General features: G+C 37.7%; 1 protein-coding gene across 1 annotated transcript in view; it reads left to right on the top strand.

Moving 5' to 3' along the window:
• Positions 1-5,053: 5,053 nt before the first annotated feature.
• The window catches only part of LOC136259447 (uncharacterized), an 84,249-nt gene continuing 67,249 nt past the window's right edge, over positions 5,054-22,053 (top strand). The window contains exons 1-9 of the mRNA XM_066052931.1: positions 5,054-5,069; positions 5,655-5,659; positions 5,727-5,828; positions 14,974-15,072; positions 15,123-15,221; positions 15,278-15,376; positions 15,428-15,634; positions 15,686-15,892; positions 15,949-16,047. Of these exons, the coding sequence (XP_065909003.1) occupies positions 5,054-5,069; positions 5,655-5,659; positions 5,727-5,828; positions 14,974-15,072; positions 15,123-15,221; positions 15,278-15,376; positions 15,428-15,634; positions 15,686-15,892; positions 15,949-16,047 (933 nt within the window). The remainder of the gene's footprint in view (positions 5,070-5,654; positions 5,660-5,726; positions 5,829-14,973; positions 15,073-15,122; positions 15,222-15,277; positions 15,377-15,427; positions 15,635-15,685; positions 15,893-15,948; positions 16,048-22,053) is intronic.

Raw genomic sequence — 22,053 nt, 5'->3', positions numbered from 1 at the left:
CGCATTTGTTTGAACCAGCGATGGGGAAGATGGCTTCTATAATAAAGGACTGTATCTTCCGTAGGATTTAATCGCTACTTCCACCAATGGTACGATGGTGTTCCTTAATGCCTGTGACTCACCTCAACCAATTGTGAAAGTGCACCTGCAATATTTTCAGTCGCCGCCATACGCGTGAATAAGTATTTTGGGGAAATCAGCCTGTTGCTTCGACCTGGTAAGAGTTATGGGATAACTGACATAAGAACTATTTTATGCAGTTCATGAGCAGTATTTTGATGTATGGTTGCTATGTGTTTTGTATTATATCTAACTTTCTATAATACCAAATCCAACATAGTTTCTTTTTTTTGGGATCCCTGACGGTGAATGGGTTAAAGGTATAATTAGAGTGTACCGATATAAGCAAACTAAACCGATCCAATACCATTCTAATATAGATTAATAATTTTGAAACCAATACGATACCGATCTGATATACTGATATAACTAAGTGTAGCTATTTATATTTGAGGAACCAAATATGCCATGTTCAACTTTATTTTAACTACTGAAGAAACTATTGGCTATGCTTGGTTATCCATGGTGGTGTGGCCTCTATTGACAGCTCAGGCTATAAGGCACCCACAAATATTTTAATACATGCCCCTGCCAAGATTAGTCTGGATTACTCTGCATTTTAATGGCTTGTAGAGATGGATGATTGTTTTGTGCTTTGCTCTTGGTTCATCTTTTTGCTGTTTCCCCAGGCCCACCACTATGAGTGTTCAGTGGCATAGCCAGGAATAAAAATTTTAAGTTTATACGTTGACCAAATTGAGGGTCTTGCTTCTGACTCAACTGATTCACAAATACTTTTCAAGTATGGGTGGTACAGCATTTGCTGGTTGGCTATCTTGTTGGATGGAGGAAACTGTTTCAGAAGACTCTGAACGTTTTTCTGCTTGTTATAAGTGATGCGCTCTAGCATAGGTTATGCTACAGTATACCATGCTTTAATTATAAGACTAGTTTAATTACATGCAACACAACTTACTCTGGAGATATTTTGAGCAATCAGGCCATTTATGGACTGCAATGAAGATCATAGTCATGCATACTACTTTTTATTGATCTGATGTGATGTTTAAATCAAAGATAATTATCTCTTTAATGTGATGTTCAACTGCATGTGCTAAGCATGTCAAGCTAGGGAGTCTGGGGGAATGCTCCCCCTCAAGGAAAATTTTACTTTGAAATGGAATGTGAATCGAGCAACTTTTTTGATTGTAATGGCTAATGCATGATTAATTAGCTCAATGTAATGCCATGCAGTTGACTCATTGGAACTTCTGAAAAGTAATGTAAAGGCGATTGACATAAATGTAAATGATCAAGCAGTGTAATGAGAACAGTGGCTATAATCTATATTGAATGCTCTATTAGAGTATATTACAATGACTGCTCTATTAGAGTATCTTGATCTTTTATAAATTCAAGCCACACAAAATAGAATCTATGGCTGTAGTACTAAGCAGGGCTGGAGCCTATGGTACCTCAATGGTGCTGGAGCACTTTCAACTACTGGGGTACAACACTGTTGTCTAGTAACATTTGAGTAGAAAATCCGGAGTGCCAAAACTCAGGCCTGCTCAGCCTGCGGTTGAGCATTGTTACCGAGGCAGCTCCGAGGCAGCTGCCTTGGTTGCCTCAATGGTGGCTACGCCACTGGTGTTTGTGGTAAGTTTTGTGACAACAAAACAATATTATCCATACACTTAGATGGATTCACATAGCATACAGCTTTTAGACAAGGAAGATAACTACTGTTTCCCGCAATTGTTAGCTAAATAATAGGGTTTATAATGTGGCTTGATCATTGGACAGTGTCCTCAAGATAGTTTAGTTGTATATTGGTGTATCATATTGGTTTTTAGCAGCAATATCGGCTCCCATCGATATAGTAGAAATGTTTATATTGGCCACCGATACAATATGTATTGGTATATCGGTACACCTCTAGGTATAAATTGAATATTTAATTGTGGCACTACTCAAGTGTGGTACTACCGTATATGCAGTATTTTTTGAAGGATGTTTTTTTTTTGCGAATTTCATGAATGGGTATCTTTTGTAAAACTTAAATTATGAGAGTGGTGAAGATATCAGAATTTCTAGGTATCCCAATACACTGGAGGCATGGGCATAGCTAGGATTTTTTTGAAGGGGGTTCAACAGCATTATTGAGTTACTAGAAGCAGGAGTCTGGGGGAGCAGCCCCCAGCTGCTGAGAGACTTTAAATATTTTAATGAATCAAAACTCAACAAATTGCTATATTTTATGCAAAAAAAAAGTATAATAATGCATATAAGTGCCCCTAGAATGAAGCTTGTCCTAGATAAAGCTACCTATAGTGGAATCAGACAGCATAACACATAGAAACGCATAGATCTATAGACATCTGTAAGTGATAATTATTCCACTGCTATAGGAACCATGAATCCACTGATACAAATGGTACGATCATAACATTATAACTGCAAAATTAATTTTCATAGCATGGATTCTTTCTGCATGCCCAAGTGATGAATTTCTGGATCTTTAAACATTGCATACCAAAGCTATAATGACCTTATACTGCTACTATAGCATAGGAAATTTTCTCCTTCAGTATTTTCATGCACTAGAGCAATGGTTCCTTTGGCCACAGTGGTGTACAATGGAATAGCCACCCTGCTGTCAGGGAAAAATGGGCAATACAAGACCCTGTACTGGCTAAGATGTAAATATGAACTGAGTTTTTCCCTACTCCGAGCAGCCATTACTTGTTTGAGAGGTTCTAGATCTTCCTACCACCACTTTGGCCTCATGCAAAGTATCTGCAGCTATTGACCTTGTGTGTGCAAAGGGTAAGATTAGTTTATTTGATTGAATCTTTATCTTTAAGTATTCATCTCTTTGTTGTTGTTATTTGTAATTTTGCTTGTTTGATTGATTGGTCTACCCCTTTATTATACTGTAGCAGTATAAGGTCATGTTCAGTTGCATTTATTAAATGTTGAAAACTCCACTAATGGATTATGGATATTTACATGTTCTATTAGAATATACCTGGCTGCTCTATTAGAGTATATACCTGACTGTTGTATTGGAGTATATCAATCTTTTTAAAAAGTTTTCAAGAGGTTACATGTTACCTCTGTAAATCCTTCTCTGAGAGATGAATGCAAGCTTTATCAATGGTTGCATGTGTTGTGCTATATACTATCTAATCTAAAACAGCCAAGCTGTAAAAAAAGAGTGCGGCCCTGAGAAAGGCTATGGTGAAAAAAGATGTGAAATCCAAGGTGGCGGCCAAGAAATGGCTGCGATGGTAGTTAATGGTAAAAATTTTAATAACAACAATTCAGGTGAATTTTGTGCCAAGACCAAGCGGCACCAAATTCACCTGAATTGTTGTCATTAAAATTTTTACCATTAACCTACCATCGCAGCCATTTCTTGGCCGCCACTTTGGATTTCACATCTTTTTTCACCATAGCCTTTCTCAGGGCCGCACTCTTTTTTTACAGCTTGGCTGTTTTGGATTAGATTTCACTTCTTTTTGTATTTGTATACCCCAAAGCCGCCGGCTTTAGGGCTTTTTAACCTATCATTTTTCTTTACTACAGGAAGAAGAAAAGATGAAGCAGGGTGATTTCTTTGTAGCTGACCTCTCTGCAAGATTATCCTTCTAGCTGATCTCTCTACCGGATGACTTATTTGTAGCTGAACTCTCTACAGGGTGATTTGTTTGTAGCTAAACTCTCTACAGGGTAACTTCTTCTAGCTGATCTTTCTACAGGGTGATTTGTTTGTAGCTGAATTCTCTACAGGGTGATTTGTTTGCAGCTGAACTCTCTTACATGGTGGTTTCTTTGTAGCTGAACTCTCTACAAGGTGACTTCTTCTAGCTGATCTCTCTACAGGATGACTTGTTTCTAACTGAACTCTCTACAGGGTGATCTGTTCATAGTGGAACTTTCTACTTGGGGATTTGTTTGCAGCTGAACTCTCTACTTGATGGTTTCTTTGTAACTGAACTCTCTACTAGGTAACTTCTTCTAGCTGATCTCTCTACAGGGCAATTTGTTTGTAGCTGAATTCTCTACAAGGTGATTTGTTTGCAGCTGAACTCTCTACATGATGGTTTCTTTGTAGCTGAACTGTCCATTAGGTACCTTCTTCTAGCTGATCTGACTACAGGGTGACTTGTTTGTAGCTGAACTCCCTACAGAATAACTTGCAATGTAATATAATTCTATAATGGAGTAAATTATAAACTTAGCTGAATGCACTATTAGGGTGACTGTTCTATTAGAGTATCTCCATCTCGCATATGCTACACGTAGTTGGCTTTGGAATCATAACTCAGTGGTTTGTAATCCGATTCTTCTGTACTACTGCAAGGACTTTCTATGATAATTATTCCAGCTACACACCGATTTTCAGCTCACTGCTCTAAGCGGTTTGCCTGGTAGGCGTGCAAACTAATAGTTTTTTTAATCATAAAAATCAATCGCGTAATTTTGACACAGGTTGGGTTTTGTATCATATCTCGATGGCCTTTAACTGGATTCCTGCCAAATTTCAGCCCGATTGGAGCGCGAATCGTGTTTTATGGCGGATTTTGCAAAGTGTGCGAAAAGAAGAAAAAAACGAAGAAGAAAAACCCAAGCTTTGGTCGCTCGTATCTCGGAAATGGCTTGAGCGATTGTCTTAAAATGTGGAATGTAGACTCCCTACCTAGCCGGCACTTCTGTAGCAAATTTGGTTTCAATCGGATAAGAAATCACGGAGCTACAAAGGTGTGAAAATCGCGTTTACTTTCTTCCTGTAAATATACTCACGGTGTGGCGCGCCAGCTTCTTGGGCCGCACGACACACTACCGTGTGTCTTGATTATTCACTAATTTGTCCTGCCTCACTAAAATATGGTGTGTTATGGTCCAGCTGCTTTATACTCAGAAGTCTAAATTTTACAGGGGTTCCTGAACCCCTAGGAACCCCCCTTCCCTAAACCCCTGGGAGGCAATGCCATTTGTGGAACGTGAGCATTTACGAAAATAACATACCTCGAAAAGTACTATGTATACAGTATTGAAAGCGTAGTGTTTAACCAAGAAAATATGAGACCAGATACGCAAAAACCTAGCATAATGGTGCATTTTCAAATTTTTTATTATTAAATATTTACTATCTACTTAGCCAAGTGTATACTCTGGCCAAGTTTCGGCCTTGTATCCCAACAACTTTTAGAGTTACTGCCCTACAAAGTAGCAACAACAGAAAGTTTGATTTTTACAGCAAGAATTTGGAAAATAAATTACAGGTGCTTCCAAAAATAGCTGTAACATATGAAAACAATTTAGTACAGAGATGCAACTGGCACCGTTGTGTTTGCCGTGAATAGGAAAGTACATTATCGGGAAACGTTTCTTTTCTATCACCTTTCTTCACTACATACAGAAATGAAATCAGTGAAGAAAGATTGATTGCATATATGTAAATATTCTGCAATCATTCCGGGTTTTTGCAGATCCAGTCACATATACTATGGTATTCTGGCACTGAAATAATTATGATCTGTGATGTGATGAGGTGTATTTTGTGTCCATTTGCTCTGTTTTTTCAGGCATGGTGACATTATGTATTTGTACTATATCTTTGTAGTGTGGGTTATTACAATATACTGATATTATTATAGTCATCAGATGACACTCCATTACACACAGCAGTAAAGTGTGGTCGCACACTAGTAGCAGGACTGTTATTATCAAGAGGAGCTGATGTGAACTGTGTTAACAAAGTGAGAACTTACATTAATTTAACCCTTAAACCTGCAAAGAACTTTTTGGGAATGCATGTTTATACAATATGGGTATGCATGGCGATGTTAGGTGAGGTAACTTAATTTTTATAGCCTAAGACAACACATTGTTCAAAAGTCTGTTTACTGGGTTACTTGGAGAAGATTAAATGAACAGTGTAACTACAGTGGCTTATTTATTATGAAGTGATGAACAACAGCAATTTGCATCTCTATGTTTTTAAATTCTTGCCACGTCTTTAATTTCAATTGTGGGTGAGTCATATAATTTATGGCCCGATATAACTTTTATGGCAAACCAAATGGAACTTGTTGCAAGCTGATAGGAGCAACCACAATGAAGCTATGGATCTTTTTATAACAGTATGTAAAGGATTTGCATGTTTGCTTGCCAAAAAACTCTCTATATGGCTATTTTTAGAATTTAATCTTTGTTACATCACAAGAAGAATGATGTAAATTGCACAACCATAGGATGGATCCTTCAAAAACTACAGTGTTTTGTGCAAGGCATGCATATTTGGGCCAGCTTCTGGCCTATGTGGGTTTAAGGTTAAGTATTGGTCAATGATTGTTATTATACCTTCCATTCATGGAAATTGTTATCATCTATGTACATGCCTATTAATATAGATAAAAATATAAATCTATTATAGGGTCCGCAACACGAAAAATCGATATCCTCCAATCAACTACCTAACTATTGTCATGGGTTAGGCTAAGTGTAACTTGAATAATGCCAGCGTGGCAGCCAAGTTTGTCACTTTCTTCTGGTAGAAAACGATACAAATGTCTTAAAATCACGTGATTTTACATTGCAGCAGTTTGTAAGGTTCTTCATATTCCACAATATTCTCAACATTGTTCAATTAGTCTATCATCAACTCAAAGTATCGGTGGTTTGATTTTATAGGTCAGTTTCTGGTGGTGGCACGATCTGTGCAGCTTTTTGGCGACAGAAAAAATGTTTCTTCTTCTGGAGCACAGGACAAGCAGAGCAGCAACTACGCCGTGGGTCAGCAATGACCACTACTAGGTGAAGTACTTGCATGCGGAGTGTGGTTATAATTGAAGTTTGTTAGCCATCTGGCTGAGCCATCTATACACTGAAATTCAGCCGAAACGATGCGATTTTTGTAAACAAATACCAGAATGGTTTATACATCAGTGAGACACAGTCTTCAACTGCAAGGATACGATCCTTATAAACACCTAACAATACAGCTATCTCGCCCAGTATACACATAGAACAATCCAATGCATGAAATAAGCACTCACATGATCGAAATTCAAATAGCAGAAATACCTGTGAAACTGCTTTCATTTCTGAATAGGAACCATGCAGTGTGCTCCTTTTGTAAATATTTGTGTTGATTGTTCACTCAGACCTGGTCTGGGCCAGTGTGGGTGTGTTTTATGCTGTGATGACATCATAGGGAGAGTCTTAGACTGCTGGGCTAATCGAGATGCTGAACCTAGTGCACACAGACTGATTGTCACTTGAATCCAAGTGATTTTAAGGTCATTGGAATAGGTTATGGATGTATTTACTGAGATTTGAATATCAATCATGTGAGTACCTATTTCATGCATTGGATTGTTCTATGCATTTACTGGGCGAGATAGCCGTATTGTTAGGTGTTTATAAGCTTTATATCCTTGCTGTTGGAGACTGTCTCACTGATGTATCAACCATTCTCGTATTTATTTGCAAAAATCATGTCCTTTTGGCTGAATTTCAGCATATAGATGGCTATCAAACTTCAATTATAACCATACTTCGCATGCAGGTACTTTACCTAGTACTGGTCATTGCTAACTCATGGCACAGTTGCTGCTCTGCTTGTCCTGTGCTCCAGAGGAAGAAACATTTTTTCTGTCATCAAAAAGCAGCACAGATCATGCTGCCACCAGAAACTGACTAATAAAATCAAACCACTGATACTTTGAGTTGATGATAGACTACTTGAGCAATGTTGAGAGTGAATGTCATGGCATACGAAGAACCCTACGAACTGCTGCAACGAAAAATCACGTGATTTTAAGACATTTGTATAGTTTTCTACCAGAAGAAAGTAACAAACTTGGCTGCCACATTGGTGTTATTCAAGTTACACTTAGCCTAACCCATGACAATAGTTAGGTAGTTGATTGGAAGATATTGATTTTTCGCGTTGCGGATCCTATCTACAGTTGTATTAAAGTATAAGTTAGCATTAATTGGACTCAGATATTGCAAGAAAGAAATGGTGTAGTTTTATACTTTAAACAGCCAACTTTGACACCTACTAGTAGGCTTTTGCTGCAGATTTAGTGTGTTTTCATAGCATCTAGAGTAATTGTATAACATCTGGAGTAAAAGAAGCAGCTTGTACAATTCCTCTACAGCTTGCACTGGTAGTCACTTTGAAGTGGAAAGTGATATAATAGTTTTGGTATGAGCACTAGCTATAATTTAAATTCAACAATTGTAGTAATAGTGAGCTAAAGAATTAAATTTATAAGTGTTTCACAACCTTTACATTTGTGTAACTTTATTCAGCTAAACAACAACAATCAAGACACACGGTAGTGTGTTGTGTGGCCCAAGAAGCCGGATCGCCAAACCGTGAGTATATTTACAGGAAGAAAGTAAATGCGATTTTCACACCTTTGTAGCTCCGTGATTCTTTATCCGATTGAAACCAAAGTTGCTGCAGAAATGCCGGCTAGGTAGGGGAGTCCACATACCAAATTGGAAGAAAATCGCTCCAGCCATTTCCGAGATACGAGTGGCCAAAGTTTGGGTTTTTTCTTCATTTTTTTCTTCTACTACTGCTTTTCGCACACGTTGCAAAATTCGCCATAAAACACGAATGCGTGCTCCAATATTGCTGACAGTTGGCACACTTAAAGGGCTCATTAAGGCGAATCTCAGTACCAACCTTGGTGGGAATCCGATGAACATTCACAGAGTTATGACCGATTATTTGCGTAAAATAAGGTAGAAGGTCTGTCACGCCCACAGGTTAAACCGCTTGAAGGAATCAGTTGAAATTGCTATGTAGATGGAGTAACTATCGTAGAAGTGCCTTTTTGTGGTTTTAAAGCAATCCAGTTAAAGGCCATCGAGATATGAGAGAAAACCCAACCTGTGTCACAATTACGCGATCGATTTTTATGAATAAAAAACTATTAGTTTTCACGCCTACCAGGCAAACTGCTTAGAGCAGTGAGCTGAAACTCGGTGTGTAGCTGGAATAATTATCATAGAAAGTCCTTGCTGTAGTACAGAAGAATCGGAGTACAAACCACTGAGTTCTGATTCCAAAGCCAACTGCGTGTAACATATGCAAGATCGAGATATTCTAATAGAACAGTCACCCTAATAGAGCATTCCGCTACATTTATAACTTACTCCATTATAGAATTATATTACATTGCAAGTTATTCTGTACAGAGTTCAGCTACAAACAGTTAATCTTATAGACAATTCAGCTACAAGCAAGTCGCCTTGTAGAGAGTTCAGCTACAAATATGTTGCTGCAGAGATTCAGAACATTGTAAGTCATACTGAAGCGAATTCAGCTATAAACAAGTCACCTTGTAGAGACAACAAGTCATTCTGTAGAGAATTCAGCTACAAACAAGACACTGTAAAGGATTCGGCTACAAAAAAGCTACCCAGTAGAGAGTTCATCTATAGTATGTTCACGTTGAGCTGAATCCTGAAAAACGGCTAAAAATTAAAAGTGGATTTTTTCTCAACAGAGTTAACATTTCAGCCAACCAAATCATTATTGGTAACAGCAAAAGTGTCAACAACAGACACGTACGGTTTGGCTCCATTACATGTTTGGGAAAGGGCTGTATTGGGCACTGTACTTATATGGCTTCCCCATAGGAAATGTATTGTGAAAAATTTGATTGACTTAAATATTATGTCTAACATTTGAACAACAAGATTTTGAAATATTTTTAGCAGGTCAAGCAGTACTACAATTGAGCCAAATTTCAAGATCGTGTGTAATTGCATCCATGAGTTATTAAATGTTTTTGAGGGTTCAGCTCAACGTGAACATACTATAGATCAGCTACAAACAAGTTACTTTATGCAATGTTCAGCTACAAGTAAGTCACTCTGTAGAGAGTTCAGCTACAAACAAGTCACTCTGTAGTACAAACAAGTCACCGTATAGCTGGAGAGTTCAGCAACCAATCAAAAACCACCCTGTAAAGAGTTCAGCTATACAAACACGTTATAACTCTATAGAGAAAGTTATAACTTTATAGAGAGATCAGCTAGAAATAATTGATTATCCAGTAGAGAGATCAGCTACAAGACATCACCTTATAGAGAGTTTAGTTATAAAGAAACCACCCTGTAGAGGGTTCAGCTGCAAACATATCACCCTGTAGAGAGTGCAGCTATGAACAGATCACCCTGTAGAGAGCTCAGCTAGAAAAAGTCATCCTGTAGAGAGATCAGCTAGAAGGATCACCTTGTAGAGGGTTCAGCTACAAAGAAATCACCCTGCTTCATCTTTTCTTCTTCCTGTGGTAAAGAAAAAATGATAGGTTAAAAAGCCCTAAAGCGAGCCATAGGCCGGCTTTGGGGTATACAAGTACAAAAAGAAGCAAAATCTAATCCAAAAACAGCCAAGCTGTAAAAAAAGAGTGCGGCCCTCAGAAAGGCTATGGTGAAAAAAGATGTGAAATTCAAGGTGGCGGCCAAGAAATGGCTGTGAAGGTAGGTTAATGGTAAAAATTTTAATTGGAGCGAGCCTGAGCGAGCCCCACACTAGCGAGTCGCCCACGTATATTTGTGTCATCAACCATGCGCAAACAATTACAAAAGAAATTGGAAAACTTACCGAATTAATGCTCAATATAGTCCATGCCACAGTAAAGTAAACAGCGAAGATTTCAGCACTTCCATATATGCTCGTGTCATCGACCATGTCATGGAAAATAATTGGCGTAGATTACACCACTTCCATATATGCTCGTGTAATCGACCTTGTCACGGAAAAATGAACGGCATAGACTACGGCACTTCCATGTATGCTCGTGTCATCGACCATGTCACGGAAAATTAAATGGCGTAGATTACAGCACTGCTTGTCTCATCTACCACGCCGTGGTACATGTTGTCAACCGTGAAATAAACTTCGTTGTCCATGATGGATAGGGAAGAATGCCTTAGAGAAGAGAGCAGTATAGATTGAGAAGAGATCGAGAAACTTCACACGTAGCAGAAGAAAGATGAAGGAGAAACAGAATATCAGAGAAAACGTGCTCAATTTACACAAGAGTAAAGGGACACAATCATACAGCTGAGAAGGCCAGACTAGTACGTTTGTTATATATAAATTTGTAAAACTCACAAAAATATTTGAGTATAATAGATTAGTAATTGCTGTTGATAAAATATTAAACTGAATCCTATACAACTGATAAAAAATACAACTGATTATGGTATAAATTCACTACCACATTCTTGCAGATGGTTTATATGTGCATATCACACTAACGATAACTATTGTGACTCATTTTCATGATTTGTTTATATTGATAGTGCTTCAAATGTTGGTGTAGTAACAAATACTGATGTGAATGTGGACCAATCACAGCATATCCAACGTCATGTGCCAGTGGACATTAATGACCCTGCAGTCATTTCCAAGATTACGGAATTTCATGCTGAATTGGCACTGTTCAGTATGTCTTGAAAATTTCCCAAGCACTTCAATAATTGACATAAGTACCTGTAGGCGTTGTCACAATGATAGCCATGTCCCAAAGCTTTATTCTGCTGCTAATATTATGGATCCTGGTCCAGAACTTATTGTAAGTTATGTTTCTCACACACATGATGTCTAATAACCATTTAACACTTCCTTTTGTAGGAATTGTCAAAAGTAGAACAAATGTTAATTTCACCAGTTATGTGTGCGACGATCAAAGATACTGACTGCCTTGCAGTGGTTGATAGCAAATAATGTACACTTCAGTAATATTACAATCAATCATGATAACATATCAGCTTTACCTGAAAATGATCATCTTACAAATGTACCTACAATATCCGTGCCATCTGACCTCTACATGTAAAGCAACCTGATTCACCTATAAATATAACAGAAGATCACAACAACCCAGATATACGTATGTAGAACTTTTGTTCCAACCATTCCTCAGACCATAACCGAGGAGCAAAATATCACACATTTATTGCAATCAACTTCAGTAACATGGCCAGCCAGAGGGGAAAATCCCTTAAATGAATTCTGATGTGAATGGTACATTGCCTGTGTATTTCCTGTCCTCTTTCCTACTGGTGCTCAAACCACATTTCAACCCCATACTTTTATATAATGTGCTTATCTTCCATTAGCATGAATGGCTAGATAATAAGACCAACATTCAATTATGACCTATACTCCAAGCAGCATTACCTGAGAAACTAAAATAATCATGGGTAAATGAATTACCCACAACATATTACCTAGCCATAGCTTCTAAATTTTTTTTAAGTGAATGCTAGAGGTACATGAGATAGTTACAAGCTATACAACCACAAAGATAATAATATAAAACACTTATTCCCTTTAGGCTCGCCCCACAATGCTGCTAGCATCTGCCTAGTTAAATTGTTGGGAAACCTTCTGTAGTACTGACATCATCATCACTTTTGTCACTTCCATCAAGGTAATCCTCAATGGGTGCCTCAACTGCACTGTGATTGCAGCCATCAGGATAGTATGCTATCCCTTCTCCAGTGAGATATAGTTCAGGGCTGATGCCACTCTGCTATGGCTGTCTGCCATTCTGCAGCTGGTGAGTAGTGTATTCACGTTACTTTCTAAGCAAATCAGGTGATTTGTTCAGTACCCGTTTATTGCATGTCACCATTCTACATGGGCTCTCATTTCGCTTCATAACTTTTGCCTAGTGCTACGCAATGAGCTAGTACTTTGCACAGAGAGGCGTTGTGAGTTAGCCCATCGATTAATGCAATAAACTGAAAATGTCATTTTTGAAGTTTGGCTGTTCTGAAAATTTTACTTTGTGCCCACATGCCCGGTATTTGCAGGCCCGGTATTTGCAAATTGGTGTTTCAATCCTGGAATGTCAACAATCTACAAACAGTACATCTCTACTTAAACATTGTTTTCAACATGTATTTAAAACCTATATCACCAAGCGCGGAGTTTGATTGTGGGTTTTAATTTCACTCAACCAAGGCTTACATGTTCTACAGTAGGATATGTAGTGGCCCCACTGATCATTAGTGCACAGACGATATGTACTGGCCCCACTGATCATTAGTGCACAGTATTGTTAACGGCCTTTACTGCTGTTTACATTCTGATGTCTGATGACATAATCAAGGCTGGAGGAGACAGTCCGGACCAATAATCTGGAGTTGAACCAACTAGCTGACCAGCTCGAACTACATTACTCTCATGCAATCTTTGGACGATCACATCTAAATGTAGCTACGTACATTTTACAGATGTTATTGAAAATGCATGACACGATTAGTTACCTAGTTTCTTAGCCTAACTAAAGCACAGAACTACACGTGTACCTCCAATTACCTTATAGTACAGCATAGCATTCACATCGTTTTGTACAGAAATGATTTTGGGTTCTACGTACAGTATCACGTGTACTGACAGTTGGCATTTATCACTTGTAAGGCAGGTGCCTTCTTTGATTCTAAACCAGCACACTTATATCACAATTCAATCTTCATACAATAATCATTAGCATTCCTTGGCTTGTCTCTCTTGGCTTCTTTTACTTGGCGAAGGGCTGGCAGTGACAAACCAGATGACTCATTCCGTGGCAAGAAGCTGTACACCCATACATTACATGGTGGCCATCTGGATGAGATGTTGAGTAGAAATCATTCCTCTTCAACTACCCACTCGTCCTGTTGAGATACTGATCAAACTCTCAGTCTATGGTCTCACCCACATCACGCCATTTTTGAATACTGTTTGATCTTGTGACTGTCCACCAGTATAAGTACATGATGATCCGTTCACTTCATACAAACCAGTATAATAGTATACTGTATTTTTGTAGCTGTGTAGCTTTTTATTGTAGCTGTGTGATTTCATTGTATAGTAATTATATCCTAGCTAAAGTGGGCCATGCTGCATGGGTTCCCTGTGAAATTTGAGGGGAAAGTTGCAAGTTGCTAGCTAGTTTTTACTTTAAAATTTAACATCAATTTTAAATTTTAAGGAATTTTCAAGCCTTTAAATTGCAAAAATTCTGCAGCTCCTGGGAATTGCACCCTCAGACCCCCCTTGAACTTCTAATTGCTAGCTATAACTAAATGAACCATACAGCAAGGTTCATGCTGTGTCCCCTGTATGTCAGGTCTACAATTATACATAGTATAGAAAGTCTGAAGAACAGCAGATAGGCTTGAGCATATTTATATAGCTAGCTAGCAGTGAAATATCACTAAAATTGCATATCTGAGTGTCTAATTTTCAAAAATTTCCTGTGGGGGCATGCCCCCAGACCCCCTTAGAATGCTCATGCTTCACACTTCACAGAGTGTGCTTTGCACACTGTGCAGCAGCTCCTCTCTCATTCGCATGTATATAGTAGCAATTTCAACATTATAGTCAATGGCCTGACCAACTCAATTTTCTCTCCTCCGGCACTGATAACTGAATGTATTTTATTTAGCTATGAGTTAATGGAAATTGATTTTGGTGATACAAACATAATACCAGCTTTGTGCATTGATCTGAACTGTCTGTGTGTAATGACTTAGCATAAAACGAGTTTATTGTCATGGTTATATTTTAGTAACACATAAATTCAATGAAATTGATACTTTGCGGTCCTTCTTACAACCCCTCAATGAAAAAGGATGCCACAAAATACCTCTTTTAAATACTAGAATCGTCTATAATGGCAGAGAATAGTTTTTCATGTATAAATATTGGTGTCATACACACCAATTTACAGTCACATTATTTGTCTTATGTGCTTTACACACCATATCCTGAAAGTGTGACTGCACCCCAAGGGTGTGCTGCTAGTTAAGTGTGCTATGACCACCTGAGTTTTAACAGTGCACAGTAATGCAGTACTTTATTCATTGTCATTCCAGTCAGGTGATACTCCATTACAAATAGCAGTAAAGAGTGGTCGCACACAAGTAGCAGAATTATTATTATCCAGAGGAGCTGATGTGAACTGTGACAGCAGAGTGAGCATATGTACCTACATAATGCAGTACTTTATTCATTGTCATTCCAGTCAGGTTGTACTCTATTATACATAGCATTAAAAAAAGGTCACACACAAGTAGTAGAACTATTATTATCAAAAGGAGCTTATGTGAATAGTGTTAATAAAGTGAGTACTAGTATTGATTATAGCATATACATTGAATTATGTCATTATCATTGTAGTCAGGTAACACTCCATTACATATTGCAGCAAAGAATGGTCACACACAAGTAGCTGAATTATTATTATCAAGAGGAGCTGATGTGGACTGTGTGGGCAGTGTGAGTATATGTACTTACAGTAATGCTGTACTTTATTCATTATCACTGTAGTCAGGTGATACTCCATTATACATAGCAGTAGACTATGGTAACACGGAAGTAGCAGAACTATTATTATCAAGAGGAGCATATTCAGATGTGAAAGTAGCAACATTAGCTGATGCAAATAGTCGATTACATATAGCAGTAAAGAATGGTCACACAAAAGTAGCGGAATTATTATTATCAAGTGGAGCTGATGTGAACTGTGTGGGCAGTGTGAGTATATGTACTTACAGTAGTGCTGTACTTTATTCCTTGTCTTTGTAGTCAGGTGACACTCCATTATACATAGCAGTAAAGTATGGTCACACAGAAGTTGCAGAACTATTATTATCAAGAGGAGCGTATTCAGATGTGAAAGTAGCAACATTAGCTGATGCAAATAGTCGATTACACACAGCAGTAACGAATGGTCAGTCACAAGTAGCAGAACAATTATTATCAAAAGGAGCTGATGTGAATAGTGTTAATGAAGTGAGTATTAGTATTGACTATAGCATATACATTGAATTATGTTATTATCATTGTAGTTAGGTAACACTCCATTACACATAGCAGTACAGAATGGTCACACACAAGTAGCAGAACTATTATTATCAAGAGGAGCCAATGTGAATACTGAGGACAGAGTAAGTACTAGTAATTATATTATATTGAAAATTGTCATGCTTAAAATTTTTCTACGCAACGTATTTTCATCATTTTGGTAAATCATGAAAATTTATTATGGTGAATTTAAAACACAGTGTAACTATAAGCGAAACAATGTCACAGCGATGTTTATGTTTGATAAGAGATAGCTGCCACATCCACACCTGCTAGCTACCAGAACACTAATGTATCTCTTTTGGATGGTAAAGCAATAGCTACCACTTTGCCTGTATACACACAGCTCAACCTGATGATATGACGTTCCTCATGAGTGGCTGTGCTAAAGTGTGATGGATTTTAACTGTAACTGAATCATTCCCTAACCAATATTCTTTGTGGGTGATGCTAAGGGTGGTGGTAAAAATGTGTCATTTAAATTTTTGTTGATACGGTTAACGATGACAAAGATTAACAGCAAAAGTTTTAGTAGAATATCGAGTTTGGATTATCATTGCAATCAGGTAACACTCTATTACACCATTGCACTTACAGTGCATACATAGCAGTAATGAATGGTGATACCCAAAAGTAGCAAAACATGCTGATTGGTAGGCTTGAGCCTAATATATTATGCTCAAACTTTTACCTATTATTCTTTCCAGAATTTCCTAATTTTTTCTCCTATTATTCTTTTTCATTCGTTTTTCTAGCCTATTATTCATAATAATACTCGCTTAGTTTCTGTAGCTATATCTCAAGATGCTGATATAAGTAGTTTTGTCAGAATCAATTAATTAATAACTAGCCATAAATGAAGCATTCCACCTTACACATAATGGTTATAGCCATTACAACAGAAGTAAAATAACTTTCGGGAGTATAACAAAAGAGTTTTCAATTATCAGTGTATTGAAGCTGTAGCTAAAACTACATACTAAGTTTAGTGAATAAATATCAATATGTTTGTTGAAAGACTTAAAGAAGATACACTGGTATAAGATGTAAAAGTTTCAGAATTGTAGATAATTATGCAGTTAAATCCCTGATACTTGTTAACATGAAACGATCTGACTGCTCTATTAGAGTATTTGAGCGTTCTATTAGAGTATATCAATCTTTAGAGGTTTTTCAGCTCCTTTCAGCCAGCACTCGTATAATAATGCCAGCTATCTATCATTCTTAGTAGTTTAGTGCTTTCTTCTAGCTACTCAAAAATAGGCACTCCCCTTAATTCCACTGATTATTCCCATGGACGTCTGATAATTCTAAAATTATGCCCATAACCATCCTATTATTCCAGAATTATTCTCACAGAATTGCTGACCTATTATTCTCACAATTATGCCAGCATACTAGGCACAGGCCTACTGATTAGTGTAGCAACACCTTGGGCAGCATGCACTGGGCAGGTTCGAACAGTGTATTTCCCCAGGGTGCAATCACAATTTCATAAAGAGTGCACATATACAGAAACATATGTGACTTGGTCTGGGAAAACCAATCTTATTGCTGATGACAGCAGAATTTATTTTTTCTCCAAGAACGTAAAGCTACATAAAATAATAAACTATCAGTTTTTTTTAAATAAGCTAGATATGAGTGGTCTGCTTTTGCTGGCTGCTTTTCCCAAGCACAGTGGTGACCTGTATGAACGGTCTGGAGCACCAATGAAGCTCTGGCCATCGTGGGGATGGCTGTGTGTGGCTGTACAGCTCCCTGGCATTGAAAAAAGGCCTGTACTTTAAATGTCCTTTCATTTTAGCCAGTATTGAGACCTGAATGGCTCATAACTTGGTCTAATTCATCCCTACACCATCCTCTTTAATTTTTCAAAACAGTCCCTTGCCCGCCTCCAACCCCTGCTACCCACCCCTTTTGGAACTTGCCTGTTAGAGTCAACATCAAGTTTAAAACTATCTAAAATGGTAGGAAATTTAAGTGTTGGCTGCTTCTAGTGTGGATGCTCTTAAAGGTAAGAAATTGGTGTAAAACGTGTGAAAGTAGCTTCTATCATTGACGAGGTACAACACACTGAGTACTTAAAACCGGCATTTCTCGATAATTCAAACAGGCGATAAGGCTGGTTTTTCCAGACTGGGTCACATAATAGTGACTGAGCCTGCAAAAACAGGGAATGTGGGCACAAACTATATCCCATCACATAACAGGTCATATCTTGGTACAGGAATACAATCTTTGTATTCTGTAACTTGCACAATGAAGCCAGTTATTTGTTTGAGTAGGGCTGAAAATTTTGTGGCCATAGCTTAATGGAGGAAAATGTTATGAATAACGAACGTGTAAAAAAAGGCAATTTTTTTGTGCCCACATTCTCTGTTTTCGCAGACCCGGTCACAATTATAGTCTGGGTTCTAAACCTTTTACAAAGGTGTTTTATGCACTTTGGATGAAAACGTGAAACTTGGCAACAAGTTTTTGTGTATGATGAAGGTTATATTTTGGTAGGTGGTCACCACAAATTTGACCTTTGGTGACCTTCACAGGCATTTAATGTTCAAAAACTGTAAGTTTTGTCTTTATTTGGTGATGATAACATCGTAATTTGACAATTACATGTACAATATAATTACAAGGGGCCAGAAATCCAGTCTCAGGGTTACCAAGTTGTTAAAAGTAATAATAACTGGAGCCCTGACAAAACAAAAAGAAAAAAAATTTATAAAAACTACTTATAAAAAACTAAATGATTATATTAACAGATCGACTACATCCCATTATGTTGAAGCCCGAGCATTATATATCCTGTACGAACAAGAGATGGCAACACGAACTGCCTGCTAAAGTATGCAATGTATTGTACCCTTCAGTAGATGGCATACATTGTTAAGATTTGTAATGGACACTCAGGGGCGTAACCAAGGGTGGGCATGGGCAGGCATTTGCCCAACCATCACATTTTCTTGCCCAACTGTCACACTTTCTTGCCCAATCATCACAAACTATTGCCCAACCATCACAAGTAGCTTAAGATTCATGCGAGGATTCACAGCAGCACACAAAACAACCCTATTATAGTACTGTAAAGCGTAAACGTGTACCTCATTTGTTGAACCATGACTTCGAAGAAGGGATCGAGATAGATGGTTATCACCTGATCCATTACACAGAAAATCCCTTGGGATGTCCCTATAATTACACTTCATGTAGACGCACATGCTACGATCCTTGGTACGGTTTGAAATCAAAATTTAAAATGAAGTCGAAGCGTGGTGCACTATAGTCGTGGCACAGTGAGTGATAATCGTCAGTAGGATTCAGTGTGGATGGTGCTGGTAGCAAAATATTTCATTTCAGTGGACTTGTCAAGCATATTTTTGATAAGGAAAGTATCGTATAGCCTAACTTACTGCTGATGAAAGAAAACGGGAAAATGTACTATTCTAGATAACAACAATGGCATATGCAAAATGGAGCTGGAAATGGAGAAAAGGTGAAGTCATTATAAAGTGTCATGTGCACAATTTGTACTGATTAACCAAGTTGTGGCTAACACCAAATTCATGCAAAATGTACATTGGCTACTATAAGTCTTGGACGAAGCATTCTTGGCATGCTGATATTTGTGATAAGACTCATAGTTCATAAATTAGAGCCCCAGCCTTCATTTGAGGTCATGTGGCATTTACTTGAAAAAACATTACATATCGTTGGTCTGTAAGCTATACTGCCAGTTGATTGTAGTAAATATGTGATGAACTGTTGACATTGTTGGTTTTTGTAAGTACAGTAGTTTGATGTCACGTGATGCTTGGCTACGACGATCGACGATTGATGGCTGCCCTGCAAGTTTAATAGAATAGCAAATAGCTAGTAAATGTTTGCATGCATGCAAGTAGCATTTGTTTACACTATAGCATAGGTAGCTGTAGGCCTTGTGTGCATACACTTTTCGTTTGTTTTTTTTGATAAAGTCTCACATGAAAGTGAGCGTGTTTCTTGTGTGTGTGTGTGTGTGTGTGTGTGTGTGTGTGTGTGTGTGTGTGTGTGTGTGTGTGTGTGTGTGTGTGTGTGTGTGTGTGTGTGTGTGTGTGTGTGTGTGTGTGTGTGTGTGTGTGTGTGTGTGTGTGTGTGTGTGTGTGTGTGTGTAGTTAAGTTGATGTTATGCTCAACCATCAGATATTAGCTGGCTACGCCCCTGCGGACACTGTCAGGAAATGGCCTAGACAGCCAACTTCGATTGTCACAAGATCAACCAAAAATCCTGCATGTTGAAGATCCAGCAGTAATGAACCATAGCAATCTTCTTTACAGTTCTTTGCAGCCAAAAAGTGAAGCTGAGTATTAGTGATGGACTAACACTCTCCTGGTACCCAGGAAGATCAGCATAAAGCTTATAACAAAGTGGTAAATCCTCATGTTTATATGATCCAAAATCCACAAACATGGTGTCAAATAAAAGCTTTTTCCCTCTAGTTTTACAGAAAGTCTATAGCTACACTGTTCTAAAGTTACAGTGATTTTAGCAGTAAAACATGCCCTGTTTTCTCCTGCTCACACACAAACTTTAGGTTTATTTTCAATACGTATACTGTACAACAACTTGCTATGTTAAATATACTGTAGGCATATTACTTAGGGATTGATTAAAAAATTATTCACTTGCTTGCTCCATGTGTCAATGTAAAATACAGGTGCAAGTTGTAAGGATGGCCACAAGCCCAGTTGTAAGAAACAAACCAAAGATGCCACGAGTGACTACTTTGATTGAAATTGCTATGTATATATAATTTTAGTGCTCTGCGATATATCGGTAATACCGTTTATCGTGATAAATTATCATAACCGATTATCATACTGTGACAGTGTTTGATAACTGATATATCAGAATATTGGTATATCGATAACTACCGGTATAGGATTGCTTTTAACCCAGCCTTTGGTATAAGTATCCAATTTGTTGATGGTTTAGCAGACACGTCCTAAACAAAACTTGAGGTTGTCACATTGCAACACATGCTTACGTGTACTAAACTATATATTTTTTGGTTTTTGGGATGATACCGCTTCATACTAGGCCCAAGAAATGATGCAATAGTTAAAATAACAAGTTAACTATATACTGATATACTGAAATATTTTCCTGTTACTAATACCATGATGTATTCAAATTTCAATACTGCCAAGCTCTATATAATATAACAGCACATCTACAAACCAGTGCATTTGCTTACTAGTAAGTACAATTGCATTTGTATATTGGACTTTGTGCATTAAGTGGTATCAATCATTTGTGTGGGTGGCCAACAAATTCACTCTGCGATTCCAGCAGGCACTTGCTGCTTCATATTCTACAGGTATGCCCACACCAAAGCATGCTAACTTCAATTTATTGCATAATAATAAATTACATATAATATCACAAGATCAAGTTCTAACAGAGCAGTAAATTGCTAGATCTGAAAATTTGGGGAAGGCCTAAGATCCCATCAGGATGACAACAAACTTCTGTTTCGCTATCAAAAATCATCCTCAGAATAACTAGTTGTTACGAAGCTCACGCAGCTTTTAAACACTTCAAAACTGCAATAGCTAGATTCTATTGAGTGAAGTATGATAGCATCACATCTCCAAAATAACTTAGGCTATGAAATGTTGTTGTCCTTTTTCCCTATACTTGCTGTACAAGTTGATTTTTCTGTTATTGTTACTTTCTATGGCTGTAACTCCCAAAGTTATTGGCATATGAGGCTGAAATTTTGCCAGAGGGTATACTTAGCTAAGTAGATGATGAATATTCAATAAACAGGAGTTTGAAAAATGTGCAATTGTGTTGGGTTTTTGCAGATCCGGTCACATATTTCAAGGTGGTTCTTAGAAGCAGCATTTTGGTGGGCATTTCTCAATAGAGTGATTATCCCTACTTAAACAGTACTACAGTACTACTGTACTGTTTGATAAATAAAACTTCAACTGTAAGAAAATCTGCAATTTTGCGTTTCTCCATTAGGAAGATCAAGATACTCTAATAGAGTAGTCAGGATTTCTAATAGAGCAGTTGCACAATGTTACTACTCTATTAAAAC

This window comes from Dysidea avara, chromosome 6 (genome assembly GCF_963678975.1).
Source record: "Dysidea avara chromosome 6, odDysAvar1.4, whole genome shotgun sequence".
Lineage (NCBI taxonomy): Eukaryota > Metazoa > Porifera > Demospongiae > Dictyoceratida > Dysideidae > Dysidea > Dysidea avara.
This window is presented reverse-complemented; position numbering and strand designations above follow the sequence as displayed.